The sequence below is a fragment of the Euprymna scolopes genome, chromosome 14, assembly GCF_053919585.1.
Source record: "Euprymna scolopes isolate OS-2025 chromosome 14, ASM5391958v1, whole genome shotgun sequence".
NCBI classification, from domain to species: Eukaryota; Metazoa; Mollusca; class Cephalopoda; order Sepiida; family Sepiolidae; genus Euprymna; species Euprymna scolopes.
This window is the reverse complement of record NC_136495.1, coordinates 114,320,852-114,338,656: the sequence shown is the minus strand read 5'-3', so window position 1 is coordinate 114,338,656 and position 17,805 is coordinate 114,320,852. Positions and strand designations below refer to the sequence as shown.

Genomic DNA, 17,805 nt, shown 5'->3' with positions numbered 1-17,805 from the left:
AAAAAAAAAAATCATATCTAAAAGACATGGAATACAGAATGAGACCAGTCTACCATATGTATGCTTCCAATATGTAATCTGCCAAATGTTTTCTAACCCTAATTAATCCTAACTAACCCTAAAAATATATAGATCACAGATTGGAAAAGCACCCAACTCTGGATTAATTAAATCAAAAGTTCAGAACTAATTTGAAATTAATACTTCTATTACTAAGTCTACCCTACTGGATCAAATAAAAGGATCAGTTTTCAATTCACAACCGACTACAACAAAATACATCTGGCCAAAACATTGTGAACCTAATAACCAAGATGAGGACAACAATCCAAAAACAACAATAATTCATCTCAGAAATTTTGTCACAAAGTAAAACAAAAACCTTTAAATTTGAAAGGTTATAAAACGCATGTGATGCCTTAATTGAGAATAAGGCAAATAAAAATCTGAACACTGTTCTCTATTTGAAAGTGGTAAATTAACAAATCCGGATGAGGTTGGTAATTCTAGAGTGAATTCTACCTCAATCTTTATGTTCAATCCCTGGTGAAACAACTAAATAAAATATATCTAAAAGCACCCTAACCAGAATGAGACCAAATCTACTAAATATTTTCTTAACCTTAATTAATCCTAAAGATCACATATTGGGAAAAAGCACTCTAACCCCGAATTGATTAAGGGTTCAGAACTAATTTAATGTTAATCAACTTTGATTGCTAAGTGCCACCACATTTGTTTGTGACAGATCTCGCTTCTCTCCAAGGGCAATAACTCTCCCATCTTCACTGCAAAGGGAAATAACTATTATTTTTAGGTTGTACTACAACCCACTCATAAATATGGCTCCATATCTCACATCTATAGGCTGATTGAAATCGAAACTAAAAACAATCAACAGATCATTAAAAAAAATTTAAAGGGGAGGTAACTTTAAGAATTAGTTTGTTTTTTTTAACATAAAATTCCTTAAAATTTGTAAATTATCAGAACTTATTTTAATTCCTAAACATACTTTCAACACTAAAATGTTTACACTTTTGTTTTAAAAATTAAAACAATTAACAATCAAGAAGGAACTCACCTGAATTATTTTCAATTGCGTAAGCGACGTTTTTGTTTTTGAAACTCCATATATATTTTTGCTAATCATTAATTAAAGATAATATCAAGACACCATCTTGAAAATAAGGAAATAACTCACTTCAAACTTATGAGATTTTAGAAAGCCATTTTTAACATGATGGCATTGGAAAAACTCGCATTTGCTTAAAAATTATTTTCCTTATAAAAAAAAAAATATGAGGTGCCTTCAATAAATTTCCATACTTTTTTTTCGTATGGACACTTATTGATAGTACACACATGAAACTTTAATCTTCTTCAAAGTAATCTCCTCCGGCTGCAATGCACTTATTGTACCATTCCAACAACTTCTAGAAGGCTACATGGAAGTCCTCTTATGCGAGTGTGTCAATGACCTTCGTTACAGCCTCTTATCTCAATTGTCTCAAAACGACAGCCTCTAAGGCTAAGTTTAGGTGTTAGATGGTCAAAGAGAGAACTCATAAATGAATAAAGGCAGAGTTATCTCCCTTCCATCGAAAGTCATTAGTTGTGCCTGGCAGCCAGACAGGACAAAGGCAGAGATGCTGGACAATATGGCCGCCGCCAAATATCGTTTACTCTTCCGTCCGTTATAAACAGTTCCATTTATTCTATATGTTCAAATAAATAATGTATTTCAAATGCATTCGGTGTTTAAGGGTTATTCATACCATTTCCAGTATGCAAATACAACCTAACCCCATACACATCATTAGGGAATAACCAAAAGTTACAAAGTCACAGGGAGCAAGGTCTAGACTATAAGGAGGATGAGGAACGGTCTTGATACCCATTTTGGTCATGACAACGTCTTTCTTTCTGATCTTCTCTGAGCACCCTACGGACAAACTTCATGCAAATCTTCAGCATGTTTAGTTCCTCGCGAATAATTGTGTACAGTTCCCACACTAACATCAACAATATGCACTTATTGTCTCTTTAGACACACAACAGTCCTTATCCATAAAATTCTTTATTTAGCCAATCAACTCTGATGTTCTACTTCCTTACTCCTCCCACACCTCATCTCTCAAACTCTCTGCCTTCTTTGAATCTCTTATGCCACTCAAAATTCGATTCATGCCAGATGGTCCAAAAGCAGTGTGAATCATTCCATGTTTCTGTGGCATTTTTCCAAGTTTAAAACAATTTTATTGCATATAGTTCTTCTAAAGTGTCCTCATCTAGATTGCATTTTAAAATTCACCAGGTGTGACAATCAGGCTTTAGTAGGGTGTATTCCAATTCCTAATGTAGCTGTTCATTTGAATCTGAAATCATAAGATGTATAGCAATAACATACTGAATTTTCAAGAGTCTACAATAATTGTAAGTGCTTGTATAAAAAAATCTGGAAACTTATTGACGGCAACTTATGAAACTACTTGATTAATTCATGTGATTTTTGGAATACAATATTTTTTTTCTATCACAAGTATGTACATCATACAAATTTTTCTTTACTTTTGTTTTTTTTTTTATTTTGTTATAGTGAAAATTTTTTAACAAACACTAAAAGTATTGTTAAAAAAATAAAATCTTAAAATCTGGATGATTGTAAAACTAAGAAACGTGATGTTTTAATTGAGAATAAGTAAAATAAAAATCTGGTCCAGCAAATTCGAATGAAATTGTTAATTCTGATAATTTTTTTTTAAGAAAAATTTTAAATGATGACATGAGTGGAAAGAAAGGAAAACCTAAAACTTGACATACTATTTTCATTTTAACAGTAGAAAATACAATGCATGTTCAGAATAAGGACGAAAATCGAAAACCACAATATTCACTATTTCAATTAAAAACCAATGTTATTTACTTAATTGGCATGCCGTGATTAAATATATCACTGCATTATTACATAAAAACATGTACTTTCAAGATTTCACAATCCTTTGATCAGCCATTATTTTTAAAATGTAAATTAAACAAGGAAAGTAACTCAGTTTGGAATCTTGCAATTCTAGCCAAAACTATTTTTTAATATTTAATTTTCTACTTTATAATTTTCTGTAATTTTTGGATATTTTACTAATTTCGACATGACAATTAAGTAGATGCCATTGGTTTTTATTGAAATTCGATTTTTTGATTTTCATTCTTATTCTCAATAAGTGCTGAAAATTCAAAAATAGATTTGTAGTGAAAATTGCACTTCATTTAATCATATACACTGAGAGAGAGAGAGAGAGAGAGAGAGAGAGAGAGAGAGAGAGAGAGAGAGAGAGAGACTTACCTTCTCATCAGTACAGGTGAGAAAATGAAAGAACACTTCACACCTGGAGATAATTGGATGTCTGACCATTCGAGTGATCCATCGTTGCAGCAGCTTCATTCTTTCATTCACAAAATCATCTTCATATCGACCTTTATAGATATAAAAAAAAAAATCATTTCTTTTCTTAGTGTAAGGACAATTTATCAAAATCAGGAATTGAAAAAAAAATAAAATAAAATAAAAAGGTTTCAGGATATCTGAAAATTTTACGCCAATTTTCTGATGCTAAAAATCATTCTTTTGTTTTGTTAAACTTGATTCCCGTTGCTGATGCTCATGGTAAATTAATGAATATTTACAGATTCTAAACTACCAGTAAAAATAAAATCTATAGACCCCTTGTTAAGTTTTGAGACACTGTGTTGAACAAAGATGGCGGCGTAGTTCAGATCAGTAACCAAGATGCCGACCAAGAATCAAATGCAGTCCGTGGCGTAGTTAACCTCTTAAGTTCTGAGATATTGTGTTGAACAAAGATGGCGGCGTAGTCCAGATCAGTAACCAAGATGGCAGCATAGTCCAGATCAGTAACCAAGATGGCAGCGTAGTCCAGATCAGTAACCAAGATGGCAGCGTAGTCCAGATCAGTAACCAAGATGGCAGCGTAATCCAGATCAGTAACCAAGATGGCAGCGTAGTCCAGATCAGTAACCAAGATGGCAGCGTAGTCCAGATCAGTAACCAAGATGGCAGCGTAGTCCAGATCAGTAACCAAGATGGCAGCGTAGTCCAGATCAGTAACCAAGATGGCAGCGTAGTCCAGATCAGTAACCAAGATGGCAGCGTAGTCCAGATCAGTAACCAAGATGGCAGCGTAGTCCAGATCAGTAACCAAGATGGCAGCGTAGTCCAGATCAGTAACCAAGATGGCAGCGTAGTCCAGATCAGTAACCAAGATGGCAGCGTAGTTCAGATCAGTAACCAAGATGGCAGCGTAGTTCAGATCAGTAACCAAGATGGCAGCGTAGTTCAGATCAGTAACCAAGATGGCAGCGTAGTTCAAATCAGTAACCAAGATGGCAGCGTAGTTCAGATCAGTAACCAAGATGGCAGCGTAGTTCAGATCAGTAACCAAGATGGCAGCGTAGTTCAGATCAGTAACCAAGATGGCAGCGTAGTTCAGATCAGTAACCAAGATGGTGGCCAAGAATTAAATGCGGTCCGTGATATAGTAAATGACAAACTGATTAAATCTAAAATTCGACAATTTTTATAATAATTTTGGGACGTTTTCATTGGTTGTTTAGCAACCGTTGGTTATAAAAATGATTGGTGAATCCATTCGTCTCATACCCCCATTACAAGTCAAAAACATTTTACACCCCCCCCCCACATACACACACTCTCCAAGAGTATTGACATTTACAAAAACACATGCACATACTATATATGGGTATTTATAACCCCTTCTTCCAATAAAAAAAAAAAAAAAAAATCTATGGCTAAATATTTAGAAGGTTAAAAAGAATTTGAATCAGTAACTGTATCAGAATCAGAAATTTAAAACAAAATCAGTAATTGTAAAGGAATCGGGGAAAAATATTGGAGTCGTCCCATCACTAATAAATAAATATATTTTATTTATATATATATATATATATATATATATATATATATATATATATTAGTGGCCTGGCAAGGCCAAAGGGGAGACAACTGAAGCAGCAAAACTGAAACTGGCTTGCAGGACACTATATAAACAAATGTAGGCAAATTTGGGCATATTTTATTGTTGTCATAAAATTTTAATTATAGAATAGTAATATAATCTTCAAAAAACCCGCAAGTTTTCATGTAGCATCATCCCAGAGAACCAAAGATATGAGTATTTCAATATTCAATTTGGCTACCAGTATAGACATATCCATATATATTTATACATATTTCCCCAAAATCTCTGGCCTTGATGGAGGGGAGACTAAAACTTGCTGCTATAGTTTCAAATGATCTGAAATAACAGCAAGAGGAGACTTGATTCCAAATATTTCTCATATGTTATATCTCCCCGCCCCCTTTTGGAAGTAGGGTACAATTATGAATATCTCCTTATACACTGACTTTACTTTATGTATGAAAACCAAAGAGGGGAGCTGTAATATGAAAAATATTTGGAATCAAGTCTCCTCTTGCTGGGGATCATGGTTGTATCCAACTGTTGGAAAGCCTGGTCTACCCCATAATCTTAACAGAAAAAAAAAAAAAAATATTTATTCGCACAACTTACCGTCTGTTCATTTTAAAAAAAATGTTCATTCATTGTAGTTTCATTTTTTCTCCATTAAAATTAATATCTGATAAATGTTTTCTATCATGTTTTTTTTTTTCTAGCGTTTCTGGGAACCAAGTTCTCCACACAAACGAACTCATACATACAAACAGATGACCTTACGGTAAACAACTATCACCCTTCAATTCTGGTAACCTATGGCTTGCCACCAGGGGGGTGATACAGCTACGTTCATTTCCGTTTTGTATTATTCATTCTCTTTTCGCTGGAACTCAACAAATGAAGATGTGACGATAGACACCCTCTGGTCTGGTGAATGCCAGTCCGACACCGACCTCACTGTCAACCGTTCATCAAATACTATAACGCAAGTAGTGTTACTTATATTCTTCTCACTGAACTTTTACTATTTCTTACTCTTGTCTCTTCTGTAAATAGATTTACTTTTGTTTTTATTGTATATCGGCATATTTCGTGTCTTCATTACTAGGCATAGGAGGCCATGAGACAGTATTCTTCAATCTCCTACTTAACAATAGAGGATGGGATCATCAATCACAATAACAGGCGATTCCGTCCTCTACACATTTTAAAATTTGATCAGCGCTTTTAAGCTGCCAAAATAAGGCAACATCACGGAAAAATGGGCTGTTCACTGCATAAGTACCTAAGGGCCTACAAAAGCACTATGTAGAAAGTTGAGCAACAATCTGTTTGCATTATATTGTAATTTCTCAATGCTAGTGCAGTCAGGGAAACAAGAAAACAGGGATGGAATTCCAAAATCTAGCAGTTCTAAGGAAAAGAAAAACGATTATAGTAGAATACTTTCTGACATCTATAGTGAAGGGATGAGATTTTACTGACTTGAGTATTTATATAATTTTTAATTTATATAATTTTTAATTTATATAATTTATATAATTTTTAATTTATATAATTTTTAATTTATATAATTTATATAATTTATAATTTATATAATTTTTAATTTATATAATTTATATAATTTTTAATTTATATAATTTATATAATTTTTAATTTATATAATTTATATAATTTTTAATTTATATAATTTATATAATTTATATAATTTTTAATTTATATAATTTATATAATTTTTAATTTATATAATTTATATAATTTTTAATTTATATAATTTATATAATTTTTAATTTATATAATTTATATAATTTTTAATTTATATAATTTATATAATTTTTAATTTATATAATTTATATAATTTTTAATTTATATAATTTATAATTTATATAATTTTGTATTTATATAATTTTTAATTTATAATTTATATAATTTTTAATTTATAAACTTTTAATTTTATTTTGATTTTACTGACTTGAGTATTTATAAACATTATATTGTAATTTCTCCATGCTAGTACAGTCAGGGAAACAAGAAAACAGGGATGGAATTCCAAAATCTAGCAGTTCTAAGGAAAAAAAAAACGATTATAGTAGAATACTTTCCGACCTCTATAGTGAAGGGATGAGATTTTACTGACTTGAGTATTTATGATAAGAGGGTACAAGTACAATAAGTCCAGAGCAGATTAGAATACTTGTAAAATAGGCAAAGGGATGGAACATTGCGTCTGAACACGAGGGTTGGAGCTTGCTTGGTTGTGTGATTATAAAGAGATGCAATAGTCTCACCTGAAATTGCTTTCTCTGGTAATGGGGGAACAGGAATACAAGGAAACTTCTCTTCTAACCGTTCGTGTAACCAATCAAAATGTTTGTAGCGACGACTGACAGCAGAATTGGTGAACTGAAGCGAAAAACAACGTAAATCATTTAAAAGATGATCATTTTTTTGCTTTTATGCATCATAATGGAATGATTTCTTTTTTCATAAATGCAAAGCATTAACAACTTTTCTTTGAATACATAAATTATTAGAAGAAGCAGCGCTTGTTCGGAATAACAAAAATCGAAATATTAAATTTCAATTAAAACCAATACTCAAGTGACAAGTTGAAATTAGTAAAATATCCAAAAATTATGAAAAATGATAAAGTAGAAAACTAATTATTAGTGAAGAGAAAATGGCAAGTTTTACTTAAATAACAAGCAAATTCCAAACCAGGAGTTATTTCCCTTGTTTTAAATTTATATTTCAAAACTAATAGTGGATCAGTGGATTGTTTGCTTAAAGACCTCTCAACCATTTAATGGTCATTTAAGGATATGAAGACTATGTGGGAAGTTATTTGGTATATGCTACAGAGTTCTTATATTTTTAGTTTGCTGAGAGAGTTAGTTGACTTATATGGTGCTGTACCTGCTAGTGGGTAGTATACTGTTTTTAGTGTTGGTCATTAGGTTCTTGGTTTGGTTGTTCTGGTTTTGTTGTGTTATTGTGTGTACTGAGTTTAGGAGGTTGATTTATATTTTGGTGAATAAGTGTATTTCTTTTAGAAAGTCTATTATTTTGGATGGTTCCATTTTGTTGAGATTGTTAAGGTTGGATTTATGATAGTGTTTCTTTTAAGATAAAGTAAAGTCACCACATTGACTACTGTGCATAACGGAAGTTTGGTCTCTTCCAGTAGGTACAAGTTTATTATACGCACGTGCCCAATGTGTAATCAATTTAATATGACTTCTTTTCTGTTAAGGTTCTTTTTATTGTGCTATTCTCTGATGATTGGTTTAATATTTTGTAGTTTGTTTATACATTGATTTTATCCCTCTTGCCATTTCCTGGTGATCATTTTTCTTAAAATTTGAGGCTTGTTGTCTGTATATGATATTTAGTTTATATATTAATTAGAATTCATTATTGAGATGAATATTATTAATTTATTTATTGCGGACTATTATCCTCATCTTTTTAAGTTGTTTTACAACAATTCGGCCAACTATTCCTCTGGCCTTTGTTAGGTGGTAACCGCGACGGATAGGAACTTTAGTTATCGTCATCTCACCACGTTTTGGCCAAGTAAGCCTTTGGCCGGCTTTGGGTAGGATTGAAACCGCCATCGTCAGACAATGCTCACCTGGTACCATAGAGATTCAACGTTTATCCACTGTGCCATGGGCCCCGAAGTTTGGATTTTTTGGTCTTATAAATCAACGATTATTTATTATCTGATCTTCCATGGTCAAGTCCGTACCATTTGACGAAGGTCAGAGGAATAGTTGGCCGAAACGTCATGAAACAACAACTAAAAAGATGAGGATAATAGTCCGCAATAAATAAATTAATACAAATAATACTCATCTCAATAATGAATTCCAATTAAATAATATATATACCATTCGGTACGGACACGACCATGGAAGATCAGATAATAAATAAATGTGGATTCATAAGATCAAAAAATCCAACCTTGATTGCCTTTCAGCGCCCGTGACGCAGTGGATAGAGATGTTGAATCTCTACGGTACCAGGTGAGCATTGTCTGAAGATAGCGGTTTCAACCCTACCCAAAGCCGGCCAGAGGCTTACTTGGCCAAAACGTGGTGAAACGACAACAACTATGGAAGGCAGTAATTGCTGAGGATGCAGTTAGGAGATTTGGAGTTCCTATCCCGTTGCGGTTACCACCTGACAAAGGCCAGAGGAATAGTTGGCCGAATTGTTGTAAAACAACTTAAAAAGATGAGAATAATAGTCCGCAATAAATAAATTAATAATATTCAGTTAGGAGATTCAGAGTTCCTATCCCATCATAGTTACCACCTGACGAAGACCAGAGGAATAGTTGGCTGAAACGTTGTGAAACAACAACTCACAAAGCTGAGGATGATAGTCCGCAATAAATTGATATTTAGTTGTTGGAGATTTCTCCTTTTGCAGCTCTTTTAGCTTCTTTGTCAGGTCTGTCATTTCCATGTATCCAATATGACTTGGTATCCAACATCGAATTATTTCTTTATTATTTGAGAGTTGATGCATTTTGTTCAGTTGAATGGTTAAGGGTTCTATCATTTTTTGTTTTTAGTGCTTTTAAGGAAACTAGAGAATCTGTGAATGATATTTTTTTTTGTTTACCTTTAGTAATTAGAACAAGAGCCAAATCAATAGCAGCCATTTCAGCACTATATATTGATGCTGCATTTATTAATCTTTTGCTTAGTTTTCCTTCATATGATATGGCAGCACTCCCTATTGTATTTTGAATCTTGAAGCAATCATTGTATATAGGTTAGGATTAGTAATTCTTATGTTTTGGAATTTTTATGGAATATTATTATGTTTTTGTATTCTAGAAACCAAAGAGTAGTCTGGTATTTATTCTTTCCGATGTTTCCCACCACAGCTTGTTTATGCTATTGGTCTAAAGTTTGATGAGTAAGTATCATTTTGGTTTGGAGTGTTGTGTTTGGGGATTGGAATTATTGCACCTGGTTTCCAGATTTTGGGGATATTTCCAGTATGCAATATTTTATTGTATATATTGAATAAATATTTTAGTGATACTTTTGGGAGTTTTTTTTTCAGAAATTCGTATGGAATTTTGTCAGGCTCTTCTGCTGTATTGTGGGCTTTAGAAAAGGATTTTTCTTATTCTGATAAAGTGAAGTTTTGGCTGTAATTTTTGTTGCTTTGAGATTTGAAATCCAGGTTTTTCATCTACTCTCATTTGAATTTTTTTGAATCTCTGTTTCATTTTCGGAAGAAGAGGCTTAGGCAAAATCTCCAGCTATTATGTTGCTTATATCTTCCCTCCGAATGAATATCTGTTTGTTTTTGGTGTTTTATAACTGGATTGTTATTTTTTTGCCTTACATTTTCCTAATCATGTTCCAAAAGATGAACAGAGAAATGGAAAGATTTTGAATTTGCATTATATTGGTATATATGCGAATGGAAGAAAAAAAATAACTTACCGACGGTGTCAACTGATAAGCCATGTAACTTTTCAATCCTTTTAATTTACTTTCTTTTTTCGGGTCTTTTAATTCACATGTGTACTGAGATTTGCATTCCCATTCTAAGCCATATGGACCCTCCTAAAAATCGAAACAAAGATTATAAAATCTACATAGGAACATTCAAGAATGGATTTTGTAATTGAGCTCTTCAATTCACCAGTTAATCAACAAGCTTCAGTGGCAAAAATTTACACATCTAGCTGTAAAAAAAAAAAAAAAAAAAAGTCATTTCTTTTTTTTTTAAAGGAGTCAACACTTATCAAGCTTAACAGCAGACATGTACATCTTTTCCTCCTTTTGATTTATCTTTTTTTTTTTTCTTAATTCTTTAAGATACTATTGATTACAGCACTGAAGATCCCCCCTCCAAACTAATTATGTCATACTAGAAACTGTCCTCCTCCTCCCCAGGAGCCAAAAATGATTCACAAAAATGAAACAAGATCATTAGTGAAATAAGTGGACAGACGATACAGAGGCCGCAGAAATCCATTGAACTTCCCAGATTGGGTGGCCCATAAAGTTTTAGCTTTTGGGTGCCCACAGGACAATGAAGTGAGTGGCTGATCTGCTGATCAGCTGGGAATGATTAAGAAAATGACTGGACATTTAGGATTTCCAGTCCAAAGTAGATATATTTAAGAGATATATTGGACAGATCAGATTGGGAGTAATCCTGGATCTGAAGAGTTTGGTAGAAATTTAGATTGGGTCGAGCAGACAATGAGATTTGACGAGTAGATGACTTTTGGTGAGCAAGAATTTGCTGTGAAAGAAAAATTACCTCAGTCTTAAGCTGAGATTCTGTATTTGATAGGTACGGGCAAAAATAGGGAGACCTAGTTTTGAAAACCGATTTATCATAATTTTTTTCAAGGTTTCCGGCTACTTTTTGATTGTATTTGAAAGATTAAAGACTAAAGTTAATTTCCTAAAGGAAAAAAATATTTGTACACATGAAAAAAAAAGTTATGAAAAATGTTTTCATGCGAACTACTCAATTCAGCTAAATTTTGAAGTTAAATAAATTCATTGTAAAAATCCTTTAAAAAGATAAATATTAGTTTTCTGGGTCTATTTCAAAGATAATTAGTAAAGTCCTAAGGTATTGAATTAAATAAAAAAATAAATAAAAATACCTTGTTTGTGCAAAAATAACTTAATTAGCCCGCAAAAAGCAAGTAATTTACCGTTCGCCAAAAACGCAACAAATAAGATTTGTAAACACGATTATAAGGAGGCCCAAAATTTCAGGCAATCGAAATGCTGTTTCAAAATGAAGTCATGATAGTAAAAGGAGGTAGGGGTGTCAGATTTCTTTTTCTCCCCTCCCCCCAGACGTGCATCCATACATTCCTATTCTGAACGTTTGTATCAATTTTTATCAATTTTAATTTAATTATTTTTTATGTTCCTGTTTTTAAATTAATTTTATTTTTAATTATTGTTCGAGATTATATAAAAATTATGTTATGCCGAAAGTTTCACATTCTTGCGAGGAAAGAAATTATTAAAATCTTGCATATAAAAATTATGCAAAATCTGTAATTTAAAAAAAAAAAAAAGTACAAATATTTTTGCTATTATAATTTTTTTTTGTGAAAATATTAAATAAACAATGTTTAATTCAATGGTAATATCGGTAGTTCGAGAAATTCATTTTTCTCCAAGTTATATTGAACTCATTAATACAGACTTAAGGGTCTTTTTTCGTAATGTTCCTGTAAAAATTATTTTTATTTTTATTATTGTTACAAATTACGATGCTTTATTTATATATATATAAAAAAAAAAACGCAAAAATAAATTCTTGCGTTTTTTATTTACTACTGAAAACCATAACTTTTAGTAAAGGTATGTTTTGTTTAAACAAAATAATACATTTCCACTAAGCTTTAAATAATAATAATTAGTTCATTATGTTCCGCGATCATTATTTGATAAGTACTGAAAATTTCATTAAAATTGGTTAATTCCCTGATTTTTGGTGAATTTTTAAATAAAGGGAGGGGTTAAAATGTTTATACATTTTGAGCATCGGCATTCATTTTGCCCGTACCTAGTATTTGAAGACAGAAACTTAACAGATGCAAATGGTAAAAGCAGAACCCCAACAACGCACACTCATTACTAACAAGTCATATATGCAATGTAATATGCCAGAGTGTGCGTGTTTTTTGTATACAACTTGTGAACCAGTTCATGTGCCCTCAGTTACCCCCAGTATGAGAGACAACATCGCTAGATGAGATGAAAGAAAAAAAAAAAAACATGGCATGAATGTTGAGGGGGGGGGGGTGATTGTCAGAGAGCAGCGTACGCTTTTACATTACTGAATTTTTTTTTTTTTTTAATTGATCATTCAGTTTTTAGCAGGGGATTTAGTTTGCTAAAAAATATACCAAACATCACAACCTCCAAGGTAATATTTCAAGGATTTCTTCATCCCTCACCCCTAAAATTCAATTGAGATTACTATATCAAATGAGAAACAAGTCCCAAGACTTTTTTTAATGAAAAAAGTCAGGTAAAAAATCTCACGTGCCTTTGTTTACTCCTGCTGACCATTCCGCTTCATGGTAAATGCCCTGAAAATTCCCTTCTGATTCAGTTTTAAAATAAGCAAACAAATCTGGCTGTGTTTTTTTTTTCCCCCCCCAGAATAACAATATTTTTAAACTCAAATATTAATCAGAAAAAGCTTTTCCAGGGCATTCATTGTGAAGAAAAATGGTCAGCAGAAAACGGAAGTAAACAAAGACAAGTGGAACTTGAGGATAAGAAAAGAAAAAACAAAAAAGACTTCCTTACTCGATATCTGAATTGGCACCTGTAAAAATAGGTTGAAAACTTGAACGATTATAGAATTTTCATTTCAGTATTAGGTGCATTTTTTTTTCAATTTACATAAAATTGTGAGTTAGTCCGATAATATTTATGATTTATTATTATTTATGAGTTCATGATTTATACGCCCTGCTTTTAAAATTATTGATTAAAATTTTACAGTATGTGTGAATAAACCCCCTCGAAAATTTTTTTTAAAAATAAATAAAAAATAAAAATATATATATAAATAAACCAGAAGGGCTTGGGGGGGGGGTCAAAAAGAGAGACAGGAGAGTATCGTCAAATGACGGAAGATGTTACTTACAATGATTCTGACACAGTCACTCTCGGCAACACTGCCTGTCAGCACCCCCATCATGAAAGACTCACCACCAGTTCGAGAAAACTGTGAAAATCTGAGAAATTCAATAAAAAAGACGCTTAGAATAAGATGCACAGTAAAAAGTTTTTTTGTTTTTTTTAGAGGTGGCAAACTTTAAATTGAAACAACTATTTTCATTAATTGCAGATTTGGCAACTATCGGTTATTTTGAGTTCATCTTTAGTTGGCAATTCATTATGTGGTTTTAGCAAGACGAAGCCACATGCCACACAGCACGCGACATGATCAATTTACTGAGACAAACATTTCATGAAAAAAAAAAAAAAAAAAAATTAATAAAAATGAACCTGTTAACTGGACACCTCATTCATGCAATTTAACCTCAGCAGATTATTTTCTTTGGGGCTATGTAAAGTCCCATGTCTATACTGATAAACCAGACACAATAGACAACTTGAGAATACAACATATGACAGACCAGTTGGAAGACAATATTTAATGTATTATTGCCAAAATACAGTTTAAATTAATGTGTAGATTTTGTGAAAAATTTACCTCTGTATTACACCATATACACAGGGGGTCATGTGCACAAAATTATAATTAAATTATAAATGCCCAAAATTAATCTTTGGAATAAACCACATATTTGTATAATAAAAATAGTTTTTGTGATTTAGTTTAATTTAAAGTTTGCCGCCTCTAAAGAGAAGAAAAGAAAAAGACCCTTTACGTGTGAGAATCACTTGCTTTAATAGCCAGTGATCTAGGAGGGATTCTGTTCAGGTGGAAAAATAAATGTGTGAAATATTTAATTTCTTGTATGAAAATGATATAGGGGGGAAAAAAAAAATTAAATATAGAGCTCGCCAAGAAGGGGGGAAAAAAACAAAAAAAAAAAACATTAAATATAGAGTTATCCAAGAAAAACAAAAACAAAAAAATCTGATGTACATACCTGTGAAAAAAAATATTGTACACAGAAAAATCATAAACTGATCAAATGGTTTTATTTTTATATAAAGAAAATAACTTTAAAGCAAATTCTTTCCCTAAAATCTCGATTCGGATATGTCTCTCTTGTTCCTACAGACTGTTTTCAAGATAACGTCGCAAGACCATCACTCATAGTTTAGCCATAAAATTTGATTTTCTTATTTTAAAAAATAAAAAAAAATCAAAGTCCTTAATTTATGTAAATTTTGGTAAACAATATTTTCTTTCTGTCGCAACTATATACATAATACAGATTTCTTTATTTATTTTCAAATATCAATAAAACAAAGGTTATACTCATTTTTTTTTTTTTTATTAGAAACTCCAAAAATAACATGTAGACTCATGGGATAAACATGAAAAAAAAATAAAATAAAAAAAATAAGACAAATTCCAATTCTTATCTCAAAACTCATTTTGATTAATGTGACATTGACACAAAGGTCTTCTTTGCTTTTTGATTGCGTAGAAATTTAATATGTAGATATTTCTTGTATTATTTGGCTTATTCGGACTACTGTTCTCGTCTTGCAAGTTTTAGTCAATTTAACCTCTGACCTTCTGGTGTATCTTGTCGAGCCTAGGAATCTCTTTGCTTAATTCTGGAATCTGTAGAGAATTTCGAATGGAGTCCTTTATTTAATCAACACAAGGGAAGGGAGGTAGCAGCATGCTCTTGTTCTATCAGTCATGACTTGGTAGAAGTCCTAAGTAATTTGTAATGGTATTTTTAATGTCTTCTGCTCTGAGGATGAACACTGGGTTCAGCAGAAAGATTTCAGAGTTTAAAAACGGTCAGAGGTTACATGGACCGAGACATTATGTGAATAACACTCAATATGGGAATATTAGTCTGAATAATCCAAATAATATGAATTATCCTCATCTCAAAAATTCAGAAACAGATATTTCTCATTTTGACATTAGTAAAAAAAAACAAAAAAAAACTAACATTACATGATTAAAAAGATTTTAATTTTAATATTTTGTGAATACAGGGTGACCCCCCCCCCCAAAAAAAAACGGGGCCCAACTCTAATTAGGGCCCCGTTTCTTGGTGTTTTGTCCGAATGAAATGAAACTTTGGTCATAACTAGTTTATTATATTCAAAACATCACATCAAAACACTAGGGTCTTTGGCCTTTTTTTCTCCGTTCTACAGCATATGTTCTAGATGGCCTCCATTTAGCTTTTGTTTTTTTTGGGGGGTCACCCTGTATATGATAATGAATGCTCGGCCCTCGCTTAGTCCTTTCTCATGCATCTGTAGCGCAATGACACATCCATGATCAGCTGAATCTGCAATGTGAAATCTGATCAAGTCCAACACATCAGGTCAGAGGTCATCTTAACGATGGATTGATTACATCAGTATGCTCGCGTGTAATGTTCATCCTCTTAGATAAACTGTTGATGAAGCATAAATGTCTCCAATTTTAAAATCACAGGAAGATTGTCCGACCGGGGTAAAATCGAAACCAAGTGACTGGACAAGACCATGCAGAGTGGAATTTGGAGATTGTTGACTCACTGAACCATATTTTGAAAAAATAAATTCAACTTTTAGCCATATGCTGAATATTGCCACCTTAATCATGATATTCAAGAGTTAATTCTTTTCTTTTGTGTTTGAATCTTATCTCCTTGACCTTTTTAACGATGCCAATAATGGTGACAATGTTTTCTAAAAACAAAAATACTAGACAAGTTTGTGTCATTTTTGTGATCAGTATTTTCCCCTCACAAGTAAGTACATCATACAGGTTTGTTGTTATTTTTTTTTAAACTCATATTCGATCTAGGTGGCACATTAAAGAAGCACCAAAAATTCTATTACTTATAGACGACTGTTTATGGTAAGTATTTGTTGACACTTTTCCTATTAAATCCACTTTATTTACACTAAATGGTCTTTGCATATTTTCTATACATTATAGTTTTGTTTTCTTAATTTTTTCACTGTTTTTGCTTTATAATCAGACATGAAAAAATTGTATTTTAAGTAAAAACACAATCATGTACTGACATTTCATATGGAAATTAGTAAAAATTCTAGAAAATTGATTGTGCAGAAAATAAAATTTAATTAAATAATTCATTTTTTATTGATTTCATCTATTGTGGTCAATTTTATGACAAATTGACTTACCTCCCTTGTTTCTACAATTTAAAATTACAAAACAGTTGTTTTTTTTTTAAAACCCCCCTCCCCCCAAAAAAAACTAATTCTAGCAGATTTACAGGTCAGAACATTAAAATTGTCGCCCTAGAAAAGATGACAACATGATTCCATTTGTTTGATGAAAACCAGTTTTCTTTTTTTGTTGCAGACCATCTACTAGTTAGTTAGTTGTGTACAAATTCAAAGAGTGATAGGAGTCTTCTATCATGCCTGAAAGTGACACAATGTTCAATGAGCGAGATCAGACATGCGCTGTTGTACAACTCATGCTCTTTACTGATCCAAGTTATGACAACAGGACCATTGCCAGCACCTTCAAAAGCAAATCCAGACAGTTCAATGCTCAACAAAATTTCCAGTCATGGTTATAGTCTTTGATGTGGTTTCAACTAAGGGCCACATCATGCCACCTCACATCTTCGAAGTCAGCTTGAAAGTGAACACCAGAGTGTACCTGATTGTGTTGAAGAGTGTGGTAATCCCCTGGTGCAATCTGGTAACTGCTAGCAGACTCTGGGTGTGGCAGTAAAACTCAACGCTGACCCACAATTCGAAAGAGACCCAGGCTTGGCTTCAAAGGGAGTGCTACAATTTTGTACCCTTCTCTCATTGCCCCCCCCCTCTCAAGTTGAACCTACTGAACTACTTTGTTTGGTCATACATTGAAAACATCAACATAACCTCCCACAACACCAAAGCCAGCCTGATCGTTGACATCTGTTGAGTATTCGCCAAACTCCCGCCAGCACCTGTGGAAAAGGAATGCTTGATTGGTGATTGAGGCAGAAGGTGGCTACATTGAACAGATGTCAGCTCTACTGCATAATCAAGTTACCTGAAATGATTTTTTCAATAAAAGTTTAAAAATAAAGCTATAGTGTTTTTTTTTGTTTTTTTTTAGGACGACAAATTTATTATTCCACCCTGTACTTCCATCCAATCAT

General features: G+C 32.4%; 1 protein-coding gene across 4 annotated transcripts in view; it reads right to left on the bottom strand.

Annotated features, from left to right (window-relative positions):
- Positions 1-17,805, bottom strand: part of LOC145293228 (sorting nexin-33-like) — a 274,899-nt gene that overhangs the window by 22,967 nt on the left and 234,127 nt on the right. For all 4 annotated transcript variants that reach the window (XM_080139778.1, XM_080139774.1, XM_080139777.1 and 1 more), the window contains 4 exons: positions 13,665-13,755; positions 10,466-10,588; positions 7,283-7,397; positions 3,344-3,474 (listed from right to left, as the gene is read on the bottom strand). In XM_080139778.1, the coding sequence (XP_079995904.1) occupies positions 3,344-3,474; positions 7,283-7,397; positions 10,466-10,588; positions 13,665-13,755 (460 nt within the window). The remainder of the gene's footprint in view (positions 1-3,343; positions 3,475-7,282; positions 7,398-10,465; positions 10,589-13,664; positions 13,756-17,805) is intronic.